General features: G+C 40.7%; 1 protein-coding gene across 1 annotated transcript in view; it reads left to right on the top strand.

The window, feature by feature from the left end:
• LOC139662297 (attractin-like protein 1) overlaps nt 1–23,252 on the top strand; it is a gene marked incomplete at both ends in the record, with an annotated part of 90,514 nt that overhangs the window by 27,554 nt on the left and 39,708 nt on the right. The window contains 9 exon segments of the mRNA XM_071540948.1: nt 673–757; nt 2,933–3,144; nt 5,225–5,343; nt 6,439–6,555; nt 7,229–7,361; nt 11,252–11,439; nt 13,986–14,090; nt 14,092–14,200; nt 16,609–16,800. Of these exon segments, the coding sequence (XP_071397049.1) occupies nt 673–757; nt 2,933–3,144; nt 5,225–5,343; nt 6,439–6,555; nt 7,229–7,361; nt 11,252–11,439; nt 13,986–14,090; nt 14,092–14,200; nt 16,609–16,800 (1,260 nt within the window).

Here is a 23,252-nt window from a genome sequence, read left to right as displayed (position 1 = left end):
TCGATACAGCTGAGTATTGCAATATTTTTTTCCATGCTGTATCGATTTTCCAGCCCCTCGTATCGATACATTAAAAAAATATATTCATGTTTTAAACGGATTTAAAATGTCCTTAAATTTCCCTCAAATCCCTTTGAATTAAATAGTTTTGACACAATTTATCTGCTGAGTTATAATAATGTGATGTACATATTAGACTACCCAGGTGGTACACAGCAAGTTGTATTTTCAGCTCTATTTTAAATTTTCAGTAAATTATGTAGAGTATTGCAATGTATCACAATATGTATCGTATCGCAATGTATTGTGATATAATCGTATTGTGACCCATGTATCGTGATAGGTATCGTATTGTGAGGTCCTTGCCAATACGCAGCCTTAATAGTATATATAGTGGATAGTATATGTAGTTGCAGAATAGCCTAAATAAGTAGTTGATAATGGTATTTTGCAGTGGTCAGACAGACAGTGTGGAGTTTAAAGATTCCCAACTATGGAACCACATACTGTTCTGATCCTCATGTTGGCTTGCTCACACACACACACACACACACACACACACACACACACACACACACACACACACACACACACACGCCACACATTCACAAACACACTAAACAGAATTGTGCACTGAAGATTGTGCATGTGTGTGTGTGTGTTTCTCCTCAGCGTGTGACGAGTGGTCCGTCCTTCCCAGGCCGGGGCTGCACAGGGACGCCAACCGCTTTGGACACTCTGCTGTGGTCAGCAACCGGTGAGTCCCTCCCTTCCAAACCAGTTGACTGCACTTCATCATCGTGACTTCCAGTGGAGCAGTCACACACATTACAGCTGGCATTCTCATGGTTTGACATTGTTAATAATAGTGTCACATTTTATCGATCCCCGTCTGGAAATTCTGTTTTCACTCGCCCCCTGCAGTGGGAGGTCAGATTACAGGTCAGCGACTGAACAGCCCCCCTGCAGCTCCTACAGATTTACTGTCTTGCTCATGAACACTTCATGTTTACAAAACACGGAGGTTTGAACCTGGCACCTTGCGGCCCAATTACAGTTATGCAGTGGAAACCAACTATGCATTATTCCTTTGCACATATTCTTCTTAAAGTCTTCCTGAAGTTCTGGAAGCAGTGAGAGTCTGGGTCTACTTTTTCTCTATGTCAATCTCTCTATCTCTTTATTCAGTGCATTTCTCCCATCACCTCCCCCTCTGCTTGTTTCTCTCAAGCTCTCTGTTTAGATCTGCGGACGTTTCTTCTGCCTCCATCTCTCCGTAACTTTCTTTATCCCTCTGTGTGTATAGAAATGTATATTGCATCTCTCCTCTCTTGTGGCATTGCTCCATTCATATCTGTGGCAGTTTCTTTTGTCTCTCTATATATGTATCTCTCTCCGTCTTGCTGTCAGGTTAGATAGTACATATCTAACCTGACAGCTGTATATCTCTCTCCATTACTTCCACAGCTCCATTCACATCTTGGCAATTTTTTTTCTGTCTCTATATCTCTCTGTATCTGTGTATCTCTCTAGCCACTTTTACACAAAAAAGTCAGCAAATTAAATTCCCTGAGCCTGGTGGTGTGGTCTCTGAAAAGGAATCTGAATGCGAGGAAAGTGGTTTTTGAATTGCTGAATTGTTGGCTGGGACCCATTTAGATTGCCCCTTAAAGGAAAAATCTACGCTTAAACACTTTAACACTGTTCATAAAAAAATACAAATAAATAGCTGTTGGTGGTGTACCTTGGATTCCTGGGCCAATTTTGTTGTTTGGTGGTTTTTCTTCTCTTTTATTTTTCTTATTCCTACGGGCAGGTGGCCAAACAACATGATGACGCTGAGATTTCTCAGCCCAGATACAATGGAGTTTGATAGCAGCAATTTAAAACATCAACAACAAACGTCAGGCTTTGGTGTCAGTCCCTCAGAATCAAAGAGCAAGGGCTTCTTTCTAGACTCACCATTTTGCACAGATGTTCAACATTCATACGGTGAGAAATCCATTGTAGAAGAAGAAGAGAAACTGATTTCTCCACTGACAGAAGCCTCAATAGACTATGCAGCCACAATGGATGCGACTGTCACTTTTTCTTTACTGGAATATCTCTCACTCTACTATGACTATCAGTATAACTCTTGTTCTCTCCACCTACATGTTTGACCCACAACTGAATACACCAAGTTCGCACCTGTTCTCTAGGGGTTGCAGAAAGTCCTTCTGGGAAATGCATGAAATCAGTAATTAAAGTAGAAGTGGATGAGACAGGCTGAGGGAAATTACACCAAAAAAGTCAATCACAACTCTTGATCACATAATAACTCCTGGAATGCATTGAGCATCTTAGATTGATGATATATAAGAGTGATAAGCAACGCTGGCTTGTCCCGATTTCACATTAAAACCAAGAATTCAGGCTTCATATAATTTACAGAAGTAGATCGATAAAGAGAGTTAAATAGATTCATTGCAAACATAAACATACACTTGAATTTAAATATCCACAGGAGTCAAATTACAACACATAGAATAATGAGTGCAGATGAGCTGGATTTTTGCAAGCATCTTTACAAATTTTGCTCCAAAATAGTTTCATGATATTGGAAAGTAACTTCTCAGAAATAATGGTCTGAGCCTTTAACACCATCCACCCATGAAAAGGTCATCCTCAAGTACCAAAATGTCAGCTTTAAACATCAAAAAGCCAGCTTCAAACTATTTTTCCCCCGTGTTTTTTTTATCCAAAAGGAGATCTGTGTTTGTATTTGAAAGGGTCTCCTGTCTTAATATTTCTTTATCTCTCTTTGTCCATCGTTTCATGTATATATCTATATATCTTGACGTCACTCTCTGTAACTTTTGCTATGTAAGTTTCCGTTGCCCCTATAATTCTGTATAATTCTCTCGGTATCATCTCTCTGTATCTTCTTCAGCTCCATGTATATCTTTGGAGGTTTTTCGGGGCTTCTTCTGAACGATGTGCTGGCCTACACCCCTCCGTCCTGCCAGGCCTTCTCTGACCCGGTCCATTGTTCCGGTGCTGGGCCGGGCCTCCGCTGCCACTGGGTCAAAAGTGACTGCGTCCCATGGGAGCCCCACCCACCCAACCACATCATACCCGCTCCCTTCTGCCCCCCGCGGCCCGGTACGTGACACTAGACCCTGCCGTGTCTCTTCCATTTATTTGTATCTTTCATTCGTCCGTGTCTTTCTCGCTTTCTTTCCCCTTAACTATTTTAACTGCCATGTCAACATACTTTCTCCCAAACGTACAGCACAATTTTGCATAAGCCTCGCTCCCAAAAGGCCTATTTTTCGTGAGAATAATAATTATTCTAAATGATTTGGCTTCTGAAGTTTGTTTGCATACCGTAATTGTGGGAACAAAAGGTCAATGCTGCAACAATTACCTCATTCCAAAGTAATTAGGATTGGTCTGAAAATCCACATACCCCCCCCATCTCTGTTCCAGCCAGATGCAGATGCAGAGCTTTTGCAGGTATGCTGCTTCAGGCGAGCTCACTGCAGGTTTAAATGGAAAGTAATCATGATAATGGTTGCACCGGCGGTCAGTTTTGAGTGGAGAACTATCACAGGTGGATTGACTGCCTTCATTATCTAATGAAAGCATGATTGACGTGATGACACATTAACATTTAGTTGGTCACCATTCAGCCTCTGTTTATAATCTTTCATTCAAGTCTTTGTTCAGTTGTGTGTATATACGTTTGTCTGTGTGTTTTGTGATTTTGTCTGTGTGTGATTATGTGGTCATGTGTGAACATGTGCCACCGGCAGCCCCGGAGGATATAAACTGGTGTAGTTGGAATTTGGGATGCACCGATCAGGTTTTCTGGATATGATTCCAATTGCCGATTTTTCAACATTGTGATCGGACGATCACCGATCCAGTCGCTGATTGAAATGATGCATTTTACCCAGACTTTCTACTAACAATGGCACATCATGTAAAAATGCACAGCAAGCGAAAATCCAATATAGCACTGTGTTTACCAGATTATTCTCATGGCTGCGCGACATAGCTGGCCTATACATGTGTAAATAAATACCTGTAAATCAAAGGTTTTATCCAGACATAGTAATTACATGTTAGTGTGTGCTTGACGATGGGGGTGCTTACTCACCTGTTGCCACTGCATGAAATTGAATACTGCAATATTACGATCTCTGTCAGATATGTTGAATAATTGCCAGATGGATGACAAGCCTGCATTACTGGTGGCTCCTGGTGTCTCCTGGTGCCAATTAAGCTAAGTCCTGATCGCAGCGGTACGGGTCTGAATCCGACCTGTGCCCTTTGCAGCATGTCATCCCCTGTCTTTCTTGTGTCTCTCTCCACTGTAACTGTCTAATAAAGCAGAAAAGTACAAAAAAATAATCTTTAAAAAAGAAAAAGCCTACACGACTAACCTTCTGCTGACTGCTGCAAATTGCCTAATTTGGCTCACTTTCCTAAACTGGCAATTTAAACTTTTTTTTTTTTTTCTTATTGATTGATTGGGCAGTTGAAACGATGATCACCTGATCACCTGATCACCGATGACCTATTTAGAACAATTATCGGCTAATTATGATCAGTGCATTCCTAATTAGAATTGAATATCCAGCAGAGTAATACATTATTTTATCAGAACAATAAGCAGGACAGTGTTCCTCTATTGGCCTGTCTATTGTAGGAGACAGAACTGAAAGGTAGACGTAGGGATGAAACATCCTACTTGTCAAAGAGAGTTTACAATGTAAACCACACATTGAAGAGCATGAATATGGACAAGCCAGATAGTCTAACTGAGTGAAGATCTTCAGGGATTACACATTATAAAGTTTTTCTTCCAATCTGCAATGCTTGGTAACGATTTCTCATCTATTACTGACAGCTTAAATTCTATCAGTTGCTGCATCAGAACATTTCAATTGAAGCTGACTTGTTGCTCCCAGTGGCACCAACATGCATCTAAAACGCTCTACAGACTCATAAATCACTCCTCAGATTGACTTAAACTGACGTTTCTGAGTGAGAATGTCATTACTGTGTCACCACTACATTACTACACAGACTATAGCAACTTTGTAGTTATTACCATACAAATAATGTAAGTCATGCCTTGTGACTGGTCTGTTAAATTGTATGTTGTGTCTGTGGCTGTGTGTGTGTGTGTGTGTGTGTGTGTGTTTGTGTGTGTGTGTGTGTCTGCCTGCTCCAGACAGTACAGACGAGCAGTGTTTCCGGTTCTCAGACTGTGCCAGCTGTACTGCCAACACACGGGGCTGTCAGTGGTGCGAGGACAGGAAGTGTATCTCTGCCTCCAGCAACTGCACCGTGGTGAGTCTTCTGGGCCTGTAGGGGCAGTGCAAGAAAAAGAAAAAAAAACAAAACATAAAACAATATGTCAAATATCAGAGTCATGGACTAGGGTCCACTTTACTTGTTGGTAAGTTTAGTTTGTAAAGTGATAAAAAATTGGCGATAAAAAAAAGACAAAGAAGACATACAAATTATTAATTTGTGCAGGTGAGAAAAAACTCCAAGGGGTTTACAAAAAAGAAAGACAGAAAGCAAGAAAGAAAGAAAGAAAGAAAGAAAGAAAGACCAACAACAAAAATCAAAACGCAACTGGGTTTCTACCACCTTGAATAAAAGAAATGAGTAGGTCATGTCAATTTTCCCCTATCCCGCTTATCAGTAAATACTTTGCGCTAGTCTTACAGTCTCAGTCTTTGCTTCATCTAGGCATTGGTACTTAAACTTTGTCATTCCATAACTGTAATGCTTGTATCAGTGCAAAGACTTTTCACTGATAGATCTGTAAGTGACACTGTTTCTGCTTTTGGTAGAAGAGATTCAAGTATTCAAATGACTCTTCTCACCTGCTTATTTGGTAATTTATGGAAAGTCTGACACCACTCACTGTCTTAGCTATCACCTCTTTCATTATCTCACACACAACCCTTGGCTGACGTCCCCCCACTGCAACAAGCCAAACTGTTAACAACTTACCATCTAGGACTCAGATTTACTCTCCTTTAATCAGTACCTCCTCTCAAGCATATAAAAGGGTAAAATGTAAAGTGTTCTAGTTAAGATGTGATTGAAGATGTGATTTTGATAACCTCTGCTCAATGCTTGTTTGTACTCTGCTTCGCTCATTGTGTTCTCTCTCTCTCTCCCTCTCTCTCTCTGTCTCTCTCCCTCTCTCTCCCTCTGTCTCTCTCCCTTTCTCTCTCTCTCTCTCTCCCTCTCTCTTTTTTCTACCTCCAACTCTGTTTTTTCTGTTTTTTATATGTGTATCTGCATCTGGTTTGTGTGTTTTTTTGTGTGCCTGCGTTTGAATGCATCTATATGTGTATGCATCTGTATGTGTGTGTGTATGTGTGTGTGTGTGTGTGTGTGTGTGTGTGTGTGTGTGTGTGTGTGTAGCTGACTCTGGAGCTGGCCCAGCAGCATGGCGGCGCTCTGTCTCTGTCTCCCCCTCCGTCCATGTTGTCTGAACATCAGCTGAGCTTGTGGAAGCACGGAGCCAGAAGGAGGGGACATGTGTGTATTTGACACTTGACACTTCCTATTAGGTTGCATCAGGTTGCAGTTAGACTGGAAGGAGAGCAGTCCCTTCCTAGTACTTCTTCCTTGACCTTGCTTTTGAACATCTAATGTCCTGTTTCCACCGGGGTTTTATTACTTGTGTGGAATTAGTTGTATTGGGATTAGGTTATATTGAAGTTTGTTTCAGCAGTTTCTTACAGTATGTTATCCTCTCTGATAGGAAGAGTCAGCAAGTTTAATACATTTCCTCTGAGGCTCAGATCGGTAAAGAAATGCAAATTTATCCTTAGCTGTTAAAAAAAAAAGCTGTTCTGTTTTTTTTTTTGCTTTTGGGTCAAATGTCAAATGTCATTCCCTCTTGCTGTAAATGAGATCCATGAGGCACGCACAGTAAACATGACTCCAGTGAAACTGAAAAAATGAAAGTCCAATCTCAAGATCTGATGGGCCTCGCATTGATTACTCTCTTCAGTCTCTGTGTTCTGTTTGGTTGCTTTGACTTTGGCTGACTCACTCAACCATCACACTCTCCATCTCCGGCTTTTGTTGCACGTTGTATTGATTTTTCAAGTTTACTGCATTAAAATAGTACATTGATGATAAACTATGAAATGGATTGGCATTGTTTCTTCTCTGTGTGTGTGTGTGTGTGTGTGTGTGTGAGCAGTCGGTGCGGGACTCCTCCAGGTGTAAGCGGAGGGAAGAGCAGGAGTGCTCCAGGCTGGCCAACTGCAGGAGCTGCTCCCTAAACCTCAACTGTCAGTGGGACCTACAGCAGCAGGAGTGTCACGCACTGCCTGGTGAGAAACACACACACACACACACACACACACAGACACACACACACACACACGCACCCATGCATACATACACAAAGACACACACACGCAAGCACACATGTACGCAAAAGTACACAGAAATTAGTACATTTACATGCATGCATACATACATCAACCATCATAGATGCACATAAGCACGCACATACACACACACACACACACACACACGCACACACACACGCTGCAGAACTGGTAAGTTGGTTTCTTCAGGTAGGTTGAGGCATGATGCATTAAAATCAAAATATGTGGAATACTTTAAATGCTGAGGATGTACAGTACATCCACACACACACTCACACACAGACTCACACACACCCACACACAGACTCACACACACCCACGCATGCATGCACAAACACCTGTTCCAAAGAAGCAGTTTGGCTCTTTCTGATTACCTGTGTGACAGCAGAGTGCTAGAATATGCCAATGATTGATCCATTATTAAGAGTCAGGCGGCGCGGCCTCCAGGGAGAACCGTGTTTTCTCTCTTCCTTTCTTTCTAGTCAATGTATTACACTCATTTTTCAAAGCTGCTGAAGGAGTGCAGTGTGCGTGCTAATAGTGTAGGCACACATAGTCATGTGCTTACACACACAGTGGTACACACACAGACATATGCACACCCGTACACAACACACACACACACACACACACACACAGAATATTTTGCATGCTCTCACACAAATAGACTGCATATTCTTAGCGGTCTTCACAAATTAACACATTCATACATGCATGCAGGCATGTACACAGATCGATTACGCATGCATTCTAGCAAGTGTATATTCTGCACACGCAGTCATGCACACACACACACACACACACACACACACACACACACACACACACACACACACACACATACGCAGACACACACAGACACACACACACACCCTTCTCCAAATCCATCCACAAATACTATGCTCTCCACTCAGCTGCAAAAGGAAGTAGGCCAATTATAAGTGTTTACTTGATGTTCTGAAAATGGATCCTTGGCTGACTAACAAACTAAAGTCCACAAAGTCCTCTCTGTTCTGCTCTGTTCTGAGCCCTTAGCTAACGCTGCTCAGAGTTTGACTTTGGCGCTAGCATAACTACGGGCAAATGAAATACCCTCACTATTAGAATCCACAAATGATCCCATCCCAAGCTGTTGTGTTGTGCTGGAAGCCTGGTAGTTAGCTCGTTCTGTTTTGAATTGGGAGTTTACGGTTGCTTTAAGCGGAGCTTTATATTGTGTATGCCCGTATCTCATGTCCACATCAAGGCTCCATAGCCTGTTACTCTGTTTTGTTATGAACTGTTCTACTCTGTTGGTGAGTTGAGGTGAGGTAGCAGGAGCTTGGAGCGCTGGATTATACTGTGTAGGACTAGTAGGCTGCAAAATCTGAGCTGTGGTAGCTGTGCTGTTAGAACTACACAGAGGTAAATTCATCACTGGGCTCCACGGTGTTACGGCTTCATGTGTGTTCGGATAAGACTGTGTCCCAGACTTTGTGAATCGGTGTGATCAGGGCTACTTCCCGAAGCACCGTCTGGCTGTTTGACCCCGTTCTCCGACCTTCCTGTAAGGGGCAATGTTTGTGTCACTGGCGGGACAGAGATAATAGAATAGAATAAAATAGAGCAGAATAGAATCAGCTTCATGCAATTCAGTAATTCTTGTAATTTCCTGTAGATAAAGGAATCAAACATATATGCCTAAAATGTAAAATGTGAATGTAAATGTAAATAGAAAAGAATAGAGTAGATCAACAGAAGTGAACTGTGAGTGTGCTTGCTTTTGAAAAAGAGAGATCAATCTGGCATGTAGAATAGAAAAGAATAGAATAGATTACAGTTAGATTCAGTTATCGAGGCATATAATCTGCTCAGTCCTCAGTCTGGTCAGTACTATGATATGTTTATCATTATTATTAAGAAAAATACAAACTTTGAGTCAAAAAAACAGAATACATCAGTTCAGGGAAGTGTAAGGATAGCAGCTATGGGAGTGTGTGTGTGTTTGTGTTTGTCTGTCCATCAGTATCACATGAACAAACAAAGCTTCTGTAGTTTATGTGAAGAAATATATTTGGAAAACAGTGCATGGCTAAAATGAACTGAGGTAGTGGAAAGTGGCTCCACCTCCACCGCTGCTGCCGCTGCGGCCTTTCCCCCAGACACTATGTTATGACTAATTATTCTAAATGTCCTGACATGTTTATCTCTGGTTTTACACAAAGACTGAAACTTAATCCATCCATTTATTTTTATTCTCCTCCTCTCTCTCCTTCCCTCCCTCTCTCCCACTCTCTCTCTCTCTCTCTCCCCCGTCTTGTTTCGGTCGATCGTCATCTAAACAGCCCTCTGTGGCTGGGAATAAAACGAACAAGAAAAATAAGGAAAGTAGGTGTTTTCTTTCTGTGCGATGAAAAGGTTTGCTGATGGAAGCCATTATGGGGCTGTGAATGTAATCAGTTCTGGAGTCCAAAATAAACAGTGACGTTCAGTGGAGGCAGAATGACTTGTTCCTCCCTTTCATCCTGGCTAATTGAATGGCCTTTCTATCAGCATAGCCTCCAATGAAAGACTACCAAGTGACCTCAACAGGAATGAATTATGCGTGAATGTGTTTCTATGCGTGAGTTTGTCTGCCTGTCTTACTCGACCGATGTTAAAGGATAAGGCCGGTGTTTTTTAATGCATTGCTTACCGTCAACAAATCCTATGAAAATAACAAAATCAGCAGTGATTTTGTTTTGCCAACAAGTCTCGTCCATGTAGCCGGTGCCCAATGAAGCCATGTCCCAGCAGCCATAGAACTCCATTGTATTAAAAAAATTATTAAAAACACATCAAAGAGCCATGCCGTTGCTCTGGGCAACATATTTCATCATCACGATGCACCGGGCCGGCCGACTTTTTCCTCAAACAACTTAATAAGCCGGCTGTAAACACATTTGCGATCTTAGGAAAGTAGTTCCGTAGCCCCGAAAATAGTCCCCGGCATAATGAAGAATTTGTACAGCCTGACTTTTCGTGGTAACAGTTAGCAATTTTTAAAATTGAAACTATAACGGTACGTGGGAAGTCAGAAAGTAATGGGTGTAGAGCAAACGCATTGTTGATTTTGTTATTTTCATAGGATTTGTTGACCATAAGCAATGCATTAAAAAACACCAGCCTTATCCTTTAATAAAATCTTCAGTCACTGCACATCTTCAGTTTTCTTGATCCATTTAAGCTTTCCACCATTTCTATCCCATTTCTGAACTCTGGAATTCTTACTTTAACTCCATATAAAGATCCATATAAAGTCAATACCAAGCAACAGTGCGGTCCGCTGATCTAATATAAAAGAGTGAGTCAACAATTACATCAGCTTGTTACAGTTAATCCAATAATCTATATTAAGTATTGGCCACATACACAGGAAATATCACCCGGGACACACAATATACCACATTATTGCCTCTGATTTTCTCTCAAATCTCTTAAATATTCTTGGAAGAACAGTTGAGTTTCCAAGCCATGACCTCAACTCTAGTTTCCTCTGTCGTGGCATTGCACAGTCAGAGGCCTGGACCTTAACTGTCTCCGCTCCCCTTCACACCTGGCATTAACATGCATCTCATATCTGGATTGTTTTACATATTATGTTGCTGGATTATATATACACCTGGCATTTAAATGTCTCTTATATACAGTACAATTTGATTAAAGTGTCCTGACTGTCGGTTCTTCAATGTGTCTCGAGTGCATTTACACCTGGATTTTATGCGTTTTTGTGCGATCTGATCACCCAGGATGCATGTTGATGCCGGTGCTGGGTGTAAAGGGTGTGTGTGTGTGTGTGTCCCTGTGTGCAGGCCAGCTGTGTGGGGAGGGCTGGCACCATGTCGGGGAGGCCTGCCTGAGGATCAACTCCAGCAGAGAGAGCTATGACAACGCCCAGCACTACTGCAAGAACCTCGGTGGAAATATTGCCTCGCTGCTCACAGACAAACAAGTCGATTTTGTTCTGGAGGAGCTACAAAAATACCAACTACAGGACAAGGTAGGTGGTATTGTCCCAAAATAAACTTATCAAATGATGTATTTATAATAAACTGTCTTTCATACAAATATAAAACAATGTAACACTTAAGGTGAGACCATATTCACACATTAATAGTACCTGGATTTGGGCCTCCTAACAAGGCAAGTTGATGAATATAACATGAGGCTGTTATGAAGCTTGTATTCGTGCAATGTAACTAACTAGGTTACAAGTGATGTTGAACAGTACCTGTAGTTATCATGTTGGTACTTAATATACAGTGCTGAAATAAAAGAAACAAACATAGTGTCCGTACAGTCCCAGGGTGCCTTTGTGGCAATGTGATATAAATGCAATTAATGAGCTGTTTATTTTAATGAGGTCCCGACTTTTTGATCAGCTGACTTAATTTCTTCTGTGGAGAATACAGTCAGGCTTCCTGGCTTGCTATTTAATGTTGGCAACTGAACCATTAGCAAACCTACCTTACAGCATATCACAAACATAGAAGCACTGCTTATATAACAATGCAATTTATTATAAAATGGCAGGGAATGATTTAGCTATATACATCTCCATACATCACTGTGTCACAGCAGCACCCAGCGGTGTGTTCTGTTGTGTGATGCCATCAAAGTTAATTTGCATACAAGCAGAGGATTGTGGGAGTTATGTGAAAAATTGCAGCTAAGGTGTGAAGATTTACAGTTACGGTTAAATTTTCACAACTTTTACCTCCTTTAATTATATAGATGCTGTAATGTACAGACTTGATTTGTCAAACTGATTTCTAAAACACTGTGATGAGGTTTGATAGCACCCAGGTATAGAGGAGTGAAATTTCCCACCTTCAGATTCCTGTGTGAAGAGTTCAGCTTAGTCATCACTTTTCACCATAGTAAACCCAGATGGTTCAAACAACTTGCAGGCCTGATATGAGTGAAGTTAACACATCCTTGTGCCTTGTGCACTTCTTGGAATGAGTCCTTTTCAATGAGCCATAGAAACTGTCAAACACCCATTGAACACACATGCATGTGGTTTGTGACGGATCAATCACCCCCACATGGAGTGAAATGTTGACTTGTAATGTTTATGTGGAAATGTCATGTGAGAAGTCGGAGTGTCAGACCTGCTCGGACCACACACACACACACACACACACACACACATACACATTCACACACAAGCTATTTGATAAATGTGCAGTGTCAGGCGGACCAAAAGCAAATATTTGACTGCTGTTAATTGAAAGAATGTGTGGATCTCTCTCTCTCTCTCTCCCTCTCTCTCTCTCTCTCTCCCTCTCTCTCTCTCTCTCTGGATTGAGAATTGCAGAAGTGCCTGTCTGTTTTTGAAGATAAACAGTTTTTTTTTTTAATAAAGCCTACCTTTGATGCTTTATGTGACGATGATGCTAAAGCTTTTCTGTTGTCATTGCACCCTAAGAAGCCTGATATTCTCCAAACCGACAATCAGCACAATTTTACTTTCTTCTCCAAAATTCAATTATTTCTCCCCCGCCCAGATAGCAAAGGATTTTCAACAGAGATGCTGAGCACACACACAAACACACACACACATACACATACACACACGTATGTGCACACACACACACACCCATCACCCTTACACTTGCTGTATATGCACACACATACAAATGCCTACATATGTACACACACACAAGCTCAGACACAATTATGAACAAGTATTTCTCTAAGTCTCTCTCTCTGATAGCTCAAACTTTATGTGTTTGTATATTTTTACGCCATGTGCTGTATCATACCTGATGGTAACTATTTATGGATTCCTTGCCCGGTAAAACTTTCACAGACCTTATGGTCCATTATTAAATAACTCAAACTATCACACATTTACCAAACTGCACTTAAATAGCCTGCCATAATTACAGTTCCTTTTCAAAGGCTTTATGAGTTTGTGTTGCCGTGGATTTTAATGTGTCTGTTTTTACAACAATTATAGTAATTTGTGGAAGGTTTGATTTCAGATCCAGTTTCCATATACAGTAAAACATTTATGTTTAAATCTATATGTTGTGGCAAAATTAGTTACCCAGAGTTACCCAGAGTTACCCAGACTCACCCAGCCTTCTGACTTTTCCTTTTGGTTTAGTGCTTCACTAAATGCTAGATATTGGTGTTATCATTTTTGCACACACTTTGGGTTATTGTTCTCTCTAATGCATCTTTCCCTTCATCAGTCCTTTCCAGAATTCAAGAATTACTGCTATTCAACCAAAATTTCAAGGAATTTGCCCCTGTGCTCATGGTAGACAGATATATTAAACACAGTAGAATAGAATAGAATATTAAACATGTAGAATATCCACCACAAATGCCAAAAAACAGCAGTGTACAAGTATAAAAGCATAAAAATACAGGAATATGATGAGAGAAAATTACAAAAGAAAGTAGGCTATTTTTCCCATTTTCTTGTTTCATAATTCCATGTCTCTGTCTTCCCCTCTCTGTCTTGTCTATTCTCTCTCTCTCTCTCTCTCTCTCTCTCTCTCTCTCTCTCTTCCTCCCTCCCTCCCCACACAGAGGTTATCTCCGTGGGTCGGACTGAGGAAGATCAACGTGTCGTACTGGGGTTGGGAGGACGCCTCTCCCTTCACCAACAGCAGCCTGCGCTGGCTGCCCGGAGAGCCCCAGTGACTCGGGCTTCTGTGCCTTCCTGGAGCGGGTGCAGGTGGCCGGCCTTAAAGCAAACCCCTGCACCGCCACCACCGATGGCCTGATCTGCGAAAAACCTGCTGGTGAGAATGAGTGAATGACGGGGGAAGGAGGAGAGAGGGGAGGAGGAGAAGGTTGAAGAGATAGGTTAGAGGAGAGGATAAAACACAGGCTACACATCATTTTCAGCACATTAGGGAGTGTAGTTTAGGACAAAATGCACCTTGTGTTACTTTGTTACACAACAAATGCATATAGTTGGAAAGCAACACAAAATTTACTCTCCTAAACGCAGGTGTGGAAACAGTACCAAAATATCCTGTGGAAGTGGAAGTAAAATTACTGGATAAAAATAAAAAATTGCTCAGTTAAAATGTTACTCAAAGCAAAAAAAAACAAAAAAAAAACATTGTTACATATCGTCTTTCCAATGTAAAAAGGACTAGAAGGCAGACAGTTCAACATTTGATATTGCACGTAATTTAAAATGTACAATACTTCAACACTGGTGCAATACTTCAGTCAAAACATATTTAATTAGCGGCACTCTGAGAGCACGAAACTCTGCCAACGATGAACAATTCTCCAAATTGCTGCTACACCTAAAGACATACATCACTTAAATTTCAAGCTAAATTGATTTCTTGACCCAGCTCACGTACCCTGAGGATTTGGAATCAAGTCTCTATCGCCATTAGTTTCATAGTTATGGGTAAAAATGGATAATTGTCTAATGGCAGAAATCCCAGATCCACATCACCACCAAAATCCTATCAGTTATTCCTTGGATGGAGGCTTGTCTGTCCGCCATATTTCATGGAAATCCTTTCGTACATTTTTTAGATATCCTGCTGACAGACAAACAAACAAACTAACAAGGGCAAAAACATAACCTCCTTGGCGGAAGTAAGTAAAAGTAAAATTACTGATTTAAAAAAAATATCAAAATAGTAGAAGCACACAAATATATATATATATATATATAATTATACGCTACATAATTATAGTAGCAAGAGTTAGAGAAATTTGGTTCTTCCACCATTGACACGACACTGCCTTACTCTTTTTAAGCCTGTTCCTACCTGGAGATGGTGCTTGTTCCAGGTCTCAAAACCAAATTGTGTGCTGCCAAGATGGACGGACTGAATAATGAGAAAGGGGAGGAAAAGGATGGAAGAGGGAGAGAGAGAGAGAGAGAGAGAGTATGAGCTACAGTCTGCAAAGGAAGGCTCTGAGGAGAGAGAAGAGAGGGAGAGAGATACTAGATAATTAATAGAACCACATCGAGGCTGCATTAAATTCACACTGTGCCTCTTTGTGTTAGTGAAGTCCTCTCAGGACTTCCTTTACTGTCCATAACTTAAATATACAACTACCTTTTTGTCCTTTGTTGGATTTTACCAAGATCTACTGACAGTGGCAGCTGTTTCTGCTTTAATTTTGCATCTATCCCTAATAAATATTGCACACAATTCCTTCTAGTATGTTATATAGTAGAGTTGAACTTTTCAGAACAAAATCTTAATGTCTCTCATCCTACTAGTTACCAGTCCTTTGGTTGTGATATCTCACAGCTGAGCAAAGACCAAAACTTTATTTTTCAAAACAATTCCTCTTGGAGATGGTGCAACACTGTAGAAGTATTTCAGCAGGGATGCATTTAACAGTAGGGCTTCAGTGGTTGTATATGTAACTTTATAGTGCTGTTAAGCACTGTGAGCATTAATTAATTGTACTTAATGATACTACGGTGTATTTAATGTAATCACGCTGACTGTGTACTTCACTGCACTTACATTTACAGTGGAAGGCTTTATTTCCATATTGCATTTTAGAAAGATTTTGCTACTTGAGATGCATTAGACACCATTTCAATTCTATCCTCAAAAATGACTCATAACTTCTAACCCATACATTGCTTTACTTTCATGTTCACAGTCATTTTTAAGAGAAGGCATCAACTTTTTCAAATGATGTGTAATGATGATGATATTGCATTTGGGAATTAAACTAAGGTTTGACCAATTTGGGTTTGCGAAGGTATTTAGCAATATTTCTGCACTGAAGCTGCTGATAGTTGATATTTCTTATGATATTTAATGTCTTTCGACCATTGTTATGTCGTAAAATTACAAAACTCTCCACTGAAACCCATGCAAATGAAATTCCTTTAGGGTCGGCAGCTCCTCAAGGCTGGGTGACCCACTGCACCTATTCAGATAGGTGAAAATCTGCGATACATTAATGCCTTTAAATGAAGAGTTAATCAACAACAAAAAAAATATATATATTATTGAACAATTAAATCAATAAAAAAAATTTACAAAGACAATGTAATTTCATGTTAGGTTTTACAGACTGTCAGGGAGGAACCTCCATCATATCGGCAGTGGACGATGCTGATATCTCATAAAACTAACCCTAAATGAAACTCCTCCTTTGTTTACTCTCATCCAGCATCTAAACCGATCCGTCTCTCCCATTTCCTCAGTGAGTCCTCTGAGCCAGAGCGCCCGTCCCTGCAAGACCCCCTGCGCGCTGAGGACCAGCTGCGCCAACTGCACCAGCCAGGCCATGGAGTGCATGTGGTGCGGCGGGACGCAGCGCTGCGTCGACTCCTCCGCCTACGTCATCTCCTTCCCCTACGGCCAGTGTCTGGAGTGGCAGACCCAGGACTGCGGTGGTGAGAGGGGGGGGAGAAATGAAGAGGGGGGAGAGGAGAGGGGGGGGGTGGAGGGATATATGTGTCAGATTGGGGTCAGGAGTGTGTTTTTGGTGTGTGTGTGTGTGTGAGCGAGAGAGAAGCCAGACAATGGGGAAAAGGATAGATAGACAGATAGATAGATTGATAGAAGAAGCGAGAGAGACTCAAGAAAGACATATGACAGATGCTGTAGTGCATTTCATAGATGGACAGAGAGAGGTTTGATTTAACTGACCTTTATTTAACCAAGTATGCTTATTAAGTTGAGGGAAAAGGAGTGATGGATAGATAGATAGATAGATAGATAGATAGATAGATAGATAGATAGATAATGTAGTCACTTTCTCTTTCTCTTTCACTTTTTCTTTCTCTTTGTGATGGCCTTTCTCAGTGTGGATAGAGTACAATGTGTGAACCGAGAGTCATTATAGACTCCTATTGATCCCTCTCTTATCAGCAGTCAGGTCTCTCTCTGGCTCACACACACATATACACACACATATAGACACGGACAAACTCAAACACGACACCTTTGCCACCTCTCCCGTAGGTACAGGGCAGAAAATCAATCACCTATATCGACATGTGACCGACTCAATATGAAGTCTCGGCTTTCTTCTCATATTAAAACCACCTTGGAGATGCAGAAGGCTTTTGTTTCGCTGTCCTGCTCCTCCCTCGGAGCCACACACTGAAACTGTGGTTCTGTGTGTATGCATGTGTGTATATACAGTATATGTGTGTGTGTGTGTGTGTGTGTGTGTGTGTGTGTGTGTGAGAGAGAGAGACAGACAGAGAGGGAGATCAGTCTTGACTGACTTTGCTATCAGAATAGAGAACATATATATTCCAACCTGATCAATGGATGTTAAATTCACATAAAGTCTGGCTTGTTGAACATGGGTTGTTTCTATTGATCCATCTTGCATGGCACTATTGCATCTATACAAGGAATTTACTAAGTGCATTGACTTTAGTAAGATTCTTACACTGCTAAAGGTTCTATTTTTTACTTCTTTGATTTTTTCCGTTTTAGCAGGCTATATTTTTCACTCCGATAAATGTCCCCAATGCTCCACTACATTTATGTAAGACCCACAGTTACTAATTACTTTGAAGAGGAGGGTTGTGCATACTAAACTGCAACTGCACTGTTTGAAAACATTAATGTGGAAATTGTTTTCCCCAAAAGGATGCATCCACATAAAAATACAGGCCTAATCAGAATTTCAATGGGTTATACTTTTTTCTTAAATGTAAAACTGCCCACCAGTTCTGCTATATGAGTCTGAGAGCACACAATTTCAAGCCATTTTGAATGTTTGGCTGTAATTTTAACATGTGTCACATTGTCAGGGAAAATTATTCTTTTCTGGCACTTATTCACCAATAAACAACTCATTTGCATTTTTAGTATTCCTTATTGAAGCCAATGGGTAATGATAGCTACCAAACTACCTTGAGGCTAACCAGCCTGCAGAGAATGCAACTAGGAGTGCCAACAATACGAATGAGCTGGCCCGAGCTAATGATATTCATTGATTTTAATAAGGGACATTAACAATGGTAGACATTTTTTCTAGATATGTTAAGGGAAAATATAGCCACAGTTCATTCTGCAATGCAACAAGTGCCTGGTGAAGAAAAAATAACAAGCTAAAATCCAAAATGTCAAAGCATTTCTCTAAGGCATAACTTTGTTGCTTGTGTTATGTCAATGTGTTTCACAAATATTCAATTTGTTGCAGAGCATCATTGTTTCGTGTTAGGACAAGTTAAAAGAAAATAACTTTAAAAAATAGCTTTCAGACTTTGTCTTTGTTTTTGGTGATCATTATTCTGTGCTGTAGCCAGTCGTCTGTGGGTGCAGACAGCTCTCCAGCCTACTCTTACCGTGCCAAGATTGTTTCCCCCTCTTTCATTTTACCTTTAGTGCTTACTTAATGGCGTCTTTTCCCCATCTCCCTTTCTCTTTTATTATTCATATCTCAGTTCGGAGGCAGAAGGTGTGTAGGAGGCTTTTGTTCTGCTCCTTTTTTTACCTTTGTTGCTCAAAATACGGCAATGTATAATATGACACAATGCAAGGATATTTTATTTTCAGGCTGTTCTGAAATTGTTGCTCTTTTACTTTCAGTTACCCCCTGTTTACTGTTTAATACTTAAGTTTGCGGTTCCTCTCTCTTGTTTATGCATTAATGATGTCTTGTTTTGGAGACTAGAAGGACACTGGCTGCACTGTAGGCTACAATTGAAGGATTCTTGACCTTAGCATTAGTAGCTGCTTTTTAGAGAAGCATTGCTAGTCCCAGGATCTTATCCGAACTGGGTCATTTCTTCATCAGATCATTTTGGCCCAAGGCTTTGTATATCATTCCCATTTCTCTTGTAGGCTGGAGGCACACTACACCACTCTGCAGGACTTCTTGAAATAATTAGCTCCAGTGTTGCCCTCGCACTCAAATTTTGAAGTTTTGGGTTGCCTTGGAAAGCCTCTTTGAAAAGCAGATTTTTTCGATCCCAACCTAATTGTAGTGTACTCTTCCTCTTATTTTGAAATGGACTATGCCTCTCTGCGTCTAGAGTCTGGTCGTCCTTGCACGTTTTGCAGCTGTAAGAATATGGCAATAAATATGGCAATTGTAAATTAACTTTTACATTTATTTTCAACTTTTTTATCTAGTTGTTATACAGCAGAGCATTTCTCCTCTGCGTAGCTTGTGAGGTCAGTGTTTGAAAGCTATAGTGTGTAGCCATTGTAAAAACCCTCCTTCATGCATTTATTCTGAATCTATACTGTTATTACTGCAGACAATTATCTCTTGAATGTTGTACAGTAGATGGAAAGATACAGCAAGGCTTGATGACTTTCCCACACAGTTCCTTTTGGGGATGGAGCAAAAAAGCTGCAACGTAATGGCTTCATTTGTAACTTTACAGTGCGTTACTGTACTTTGAGTACTACAGTGCATTTAAATGAACCATACTTCACTACATTGTACTTCATGGTACTTCAATTTACAGTACAGAAGGTTTATTCTAAAAGCATTGTGTATTTTGGAAGAAAATTTGCTATTTTGCCTGAAGTTCATCAGGAAACATTTCAAAAACACAGATAATTTTAACTTAGAAAACAGGACTGTTTCGTAAGCAACAGGCTTCTTTGCTGGCTGTCTGTAAGGTGAACTACGATGTGTTGGTTAGACAGAGGTCACTGACTGCAATCAGATTATATTTCAACATGGGGTTCAAACCATGAATCTCACTCACACACACACACACACACACACACACTTGCACATGCACACACGTACCACTAACCACAGCGGGAGACCAGATGATAGTTGTGTTGTTGTTGCTGACATTGGTTTTGCTGCAGAGAGAAATAGGCTTATTTTCTCTCAGGCTATCTTCAGAATAAGTGTGTGTGTGTTCGTGTGTGTGTGTGTGTCCAACATACAGTATGTCTGCTGTATTGTAGCTTCACATGCTCGGGGAAAGGCAAAGAGGCAAGGCAGCTTATGGCTTTTACACTTGATGTATTATGTACGTAGGCTCACAGATCTGTATGCTGCTGGGTTCGGCGATGCTAACTGTCAATTGTGACGCTACTGTAGAAGCAAATGGATTACACAAGATGAAGCCAGACGATATGTGCTATCCAGGGACGCCAAATATCAACCCAATGTGATGAACAGAATATGGCAGCGAGAAGATTGTGCTGAGAGAATTTTTGATAAGATGAAAATTCCCCCAGCAGAAACAAGCAATCCTTTTATTTGCTAGAAACAAGATAGCCTGAACTCCTCAGAACATTTGTCATCCTATCTGTTGTGTTAAGATATTCTCTAGGCTGTGTCTGTCATCTCAACGCCTAACAAATCGACAGCGATGAATTAGCAAATGTATAATAAAATTATACATTTTTGTCTGTTTTGAAAGGATTCGTGAGGTATGAGTTGTTAGTCTATCATGGAAATGTGTACTCAGGATTATTCTATTCATGACACACAAAAGTATGGTGGATATTCTCTATATTTCATTTCCGCCCACTAAAGGAGCCAACGTCGGAGAAATGTTGTGCTTAATGCCTCTTGTTGACAGACCTCAAAGGCGTTATGGCTCTCAGTCTCCAAGTGACGACAGACACTTCTGAAAGTTTCAGCGACTGATGCTTTGTGGCGTCGGCTAAGACACAAACCCATGTCCTCTTGGATTTGACCTAGTTACCACATTTGTTTCTATTCTACTCATTGTCGCTCACAGAAAACCTACAGAAAACCTACAGATATGGAATTCTCTGACTTTGGCAATAATTATTGTGAATATTTAAAAATAGGTGTTCATCAATGCTCATATCCCCCATTTTAAGATGTTAGATCCTTCTCTATGACTGTGAAATAAGACATCTTAAATATGACTTATCTGTAGTAGTTGTACTTATTGGTTATGGACATTGATCTCTGAATCCTCTGTCATTATTCAGTGGCTCAGTGTCAGGTAGCCTGTAATGCTGAAATTCATCAGCAATCATTCATATTCAAATTGGCACTGTTTCATACATATATTTAATCTGCATTGTGGTATATTGTAATGAGGAGAAATTAATTTATATTTTGTGCCTCTTCTCTCTTCTCTTTCTACAGTTTGACGTCATGCCCTGTTGTCAGTACTTCATAGTGTTTACTTTGCTGCCAAGCCATGTACACAAACAGAGTGAGGACAGAATAATCACCCTTTTTGAAAGAAATTACAGAAGCATTAACCAAACATTTAAGTGGAGTGATTTCAATGCATAAATCACTGTCATTTTCAATCTTGACAGTATCCGCAAAGGAAAAACAGCTGGCAGTCAACAATCAGTCAACAGTTTCATCTCTGCACCGTGATTAGATCACATATTAGATTTGATCATTAAATATGTTTTCCATTCCCATGGGAAATACAGGTACCGTCCAAAAGGACATTTGCTGTGGAAACAGCCTTGAGCTAATGTCATGTAATAGGAAGAACTAAATCTTTGGTGCTGTTAACTAAAACTCGAGCCTTGTAAAGCCTGCAGGCACACACATGTGCCTCTCTCTCTCTCTCTCTCTCTCTCTCTCTCTCTCTCTCTCTCTCTCTTGCTGCCCCCCACACCTCCTCTCCCCCACACACACACACACACATGCACGCACATCTCTCTCTACCCTGAGTCCATGAGACTACATGAGGTAATAACCTCTTGTAATTCATTCCATGTGGAACACAGATGAAGCCAGACAATCGGAAATGCTATTAAAAATAGGCACAGACATAGAAAACACAGCAGGTAAATTATATTATCTACACACACCACAGTTAAGTAAATGCACATCTGAGGATTCTACTTTTTGAATTCATACTGGAATGTGTTTTTTCCTGCTACGTCTCAACTCTGTATGAGTTGCTTTTACTCATGCCATTTTGTATCCCTGGTTGTTTTGACTTTGAGGGATACAAAATGGCTGCCACAAAATGGGTTCAAATGGGATCTTTTAAATCAAAGAGAAGCAAAGGATTCTGTCTTAGAGGAAATGTTGAGGTTTGGGGGATGAGCGGTGTGGGGATTACCAGGAGGGGCTACCAGGCTCGTGAAACATGAAGCACATTTCAGAATGATAAACACACATGAAGGCCTGGTATATTTATTGGATATTAAACTCTGCTCTTGGGTATGTAAATACATGCTTTTGCAGCAGAAGAATCCCTACTGCGTTGTGGATTAGGGATATTCTGTTGAACCGTCTCGCTTTGAACTGTTGATGATAGTGGAGATCAACAGAGTTGTCAGAGGAACAGAGGAGGAGCGAAAAAGAGAGGAGATGAGGGGAGGTGAAAGTCTAAAAACCAGAGGTAAAAACACAGTAGGGGAGAGGAGAAGAGAGGAGAAAAAGGGAGAACAGAAGATGGAAGTCTCTGACTTTATGGTGACATCCTTTGTGATTTTATTTATGCTTAATGTGTTTTAAAGTAATCCCCCAAAAAAATCAAATCAAATAAAAAAGGAAATGAGGAGGAGAGGGTATAATGGTGAGGAGCACCAGAGGAGAGGAAGGGAGCAACGATGAATGAGGAGCATGAGGGGAAGATGGCTTAGTGAATAGAAATGAAAAAAAAGAGGCAGAACTGGAGGATAGAACGTGGAAGAGAAGAGATAAAGAGCGAGGGAATCTGAGAAAGGGAGAGAGAGAGAGAAAGTTTGTAATTATAAAGAGAGAGAACAAATGAATCAGCATTGCTACAGCTGAATAATGCAACAGGGACGCATGCACACACACAAACACACAGACAGACAGGCACACACACACACATACACACACACACACACACACACAGGACAAGGGGTGTATTTCAAGCAGAACTAGCTAGCAGGGATAGAGAGAGGGAGAGAGAGAGAGAGAGAGAGAGAG

This window comes from Centroberyx affinis, unplaced genomic scaffold, assembly GCF_046629955.1.
Source record: "Centroberyx affinis isolate AG114_WGS23_722 - 3 ecotype Tasmania unplaced genomic scaffold, CSIRO-AGI_Caff_v1 ptg003753l_1, whole genome shotgun sequence".
In the NCBI taxonomy this organism is placed as follows: domain Eukaryota; kingdom Metazoa; phylum Chordata; class Actinopteri; order Beryciformes; family Berycidae; genus Centroberyx; species Centroberyx affinis.
The sequence above is the reverse complement of the archived record's forward strand: the minus strand, read 5'-3'. Positions and strand labels throughout refer to the sequence as shown.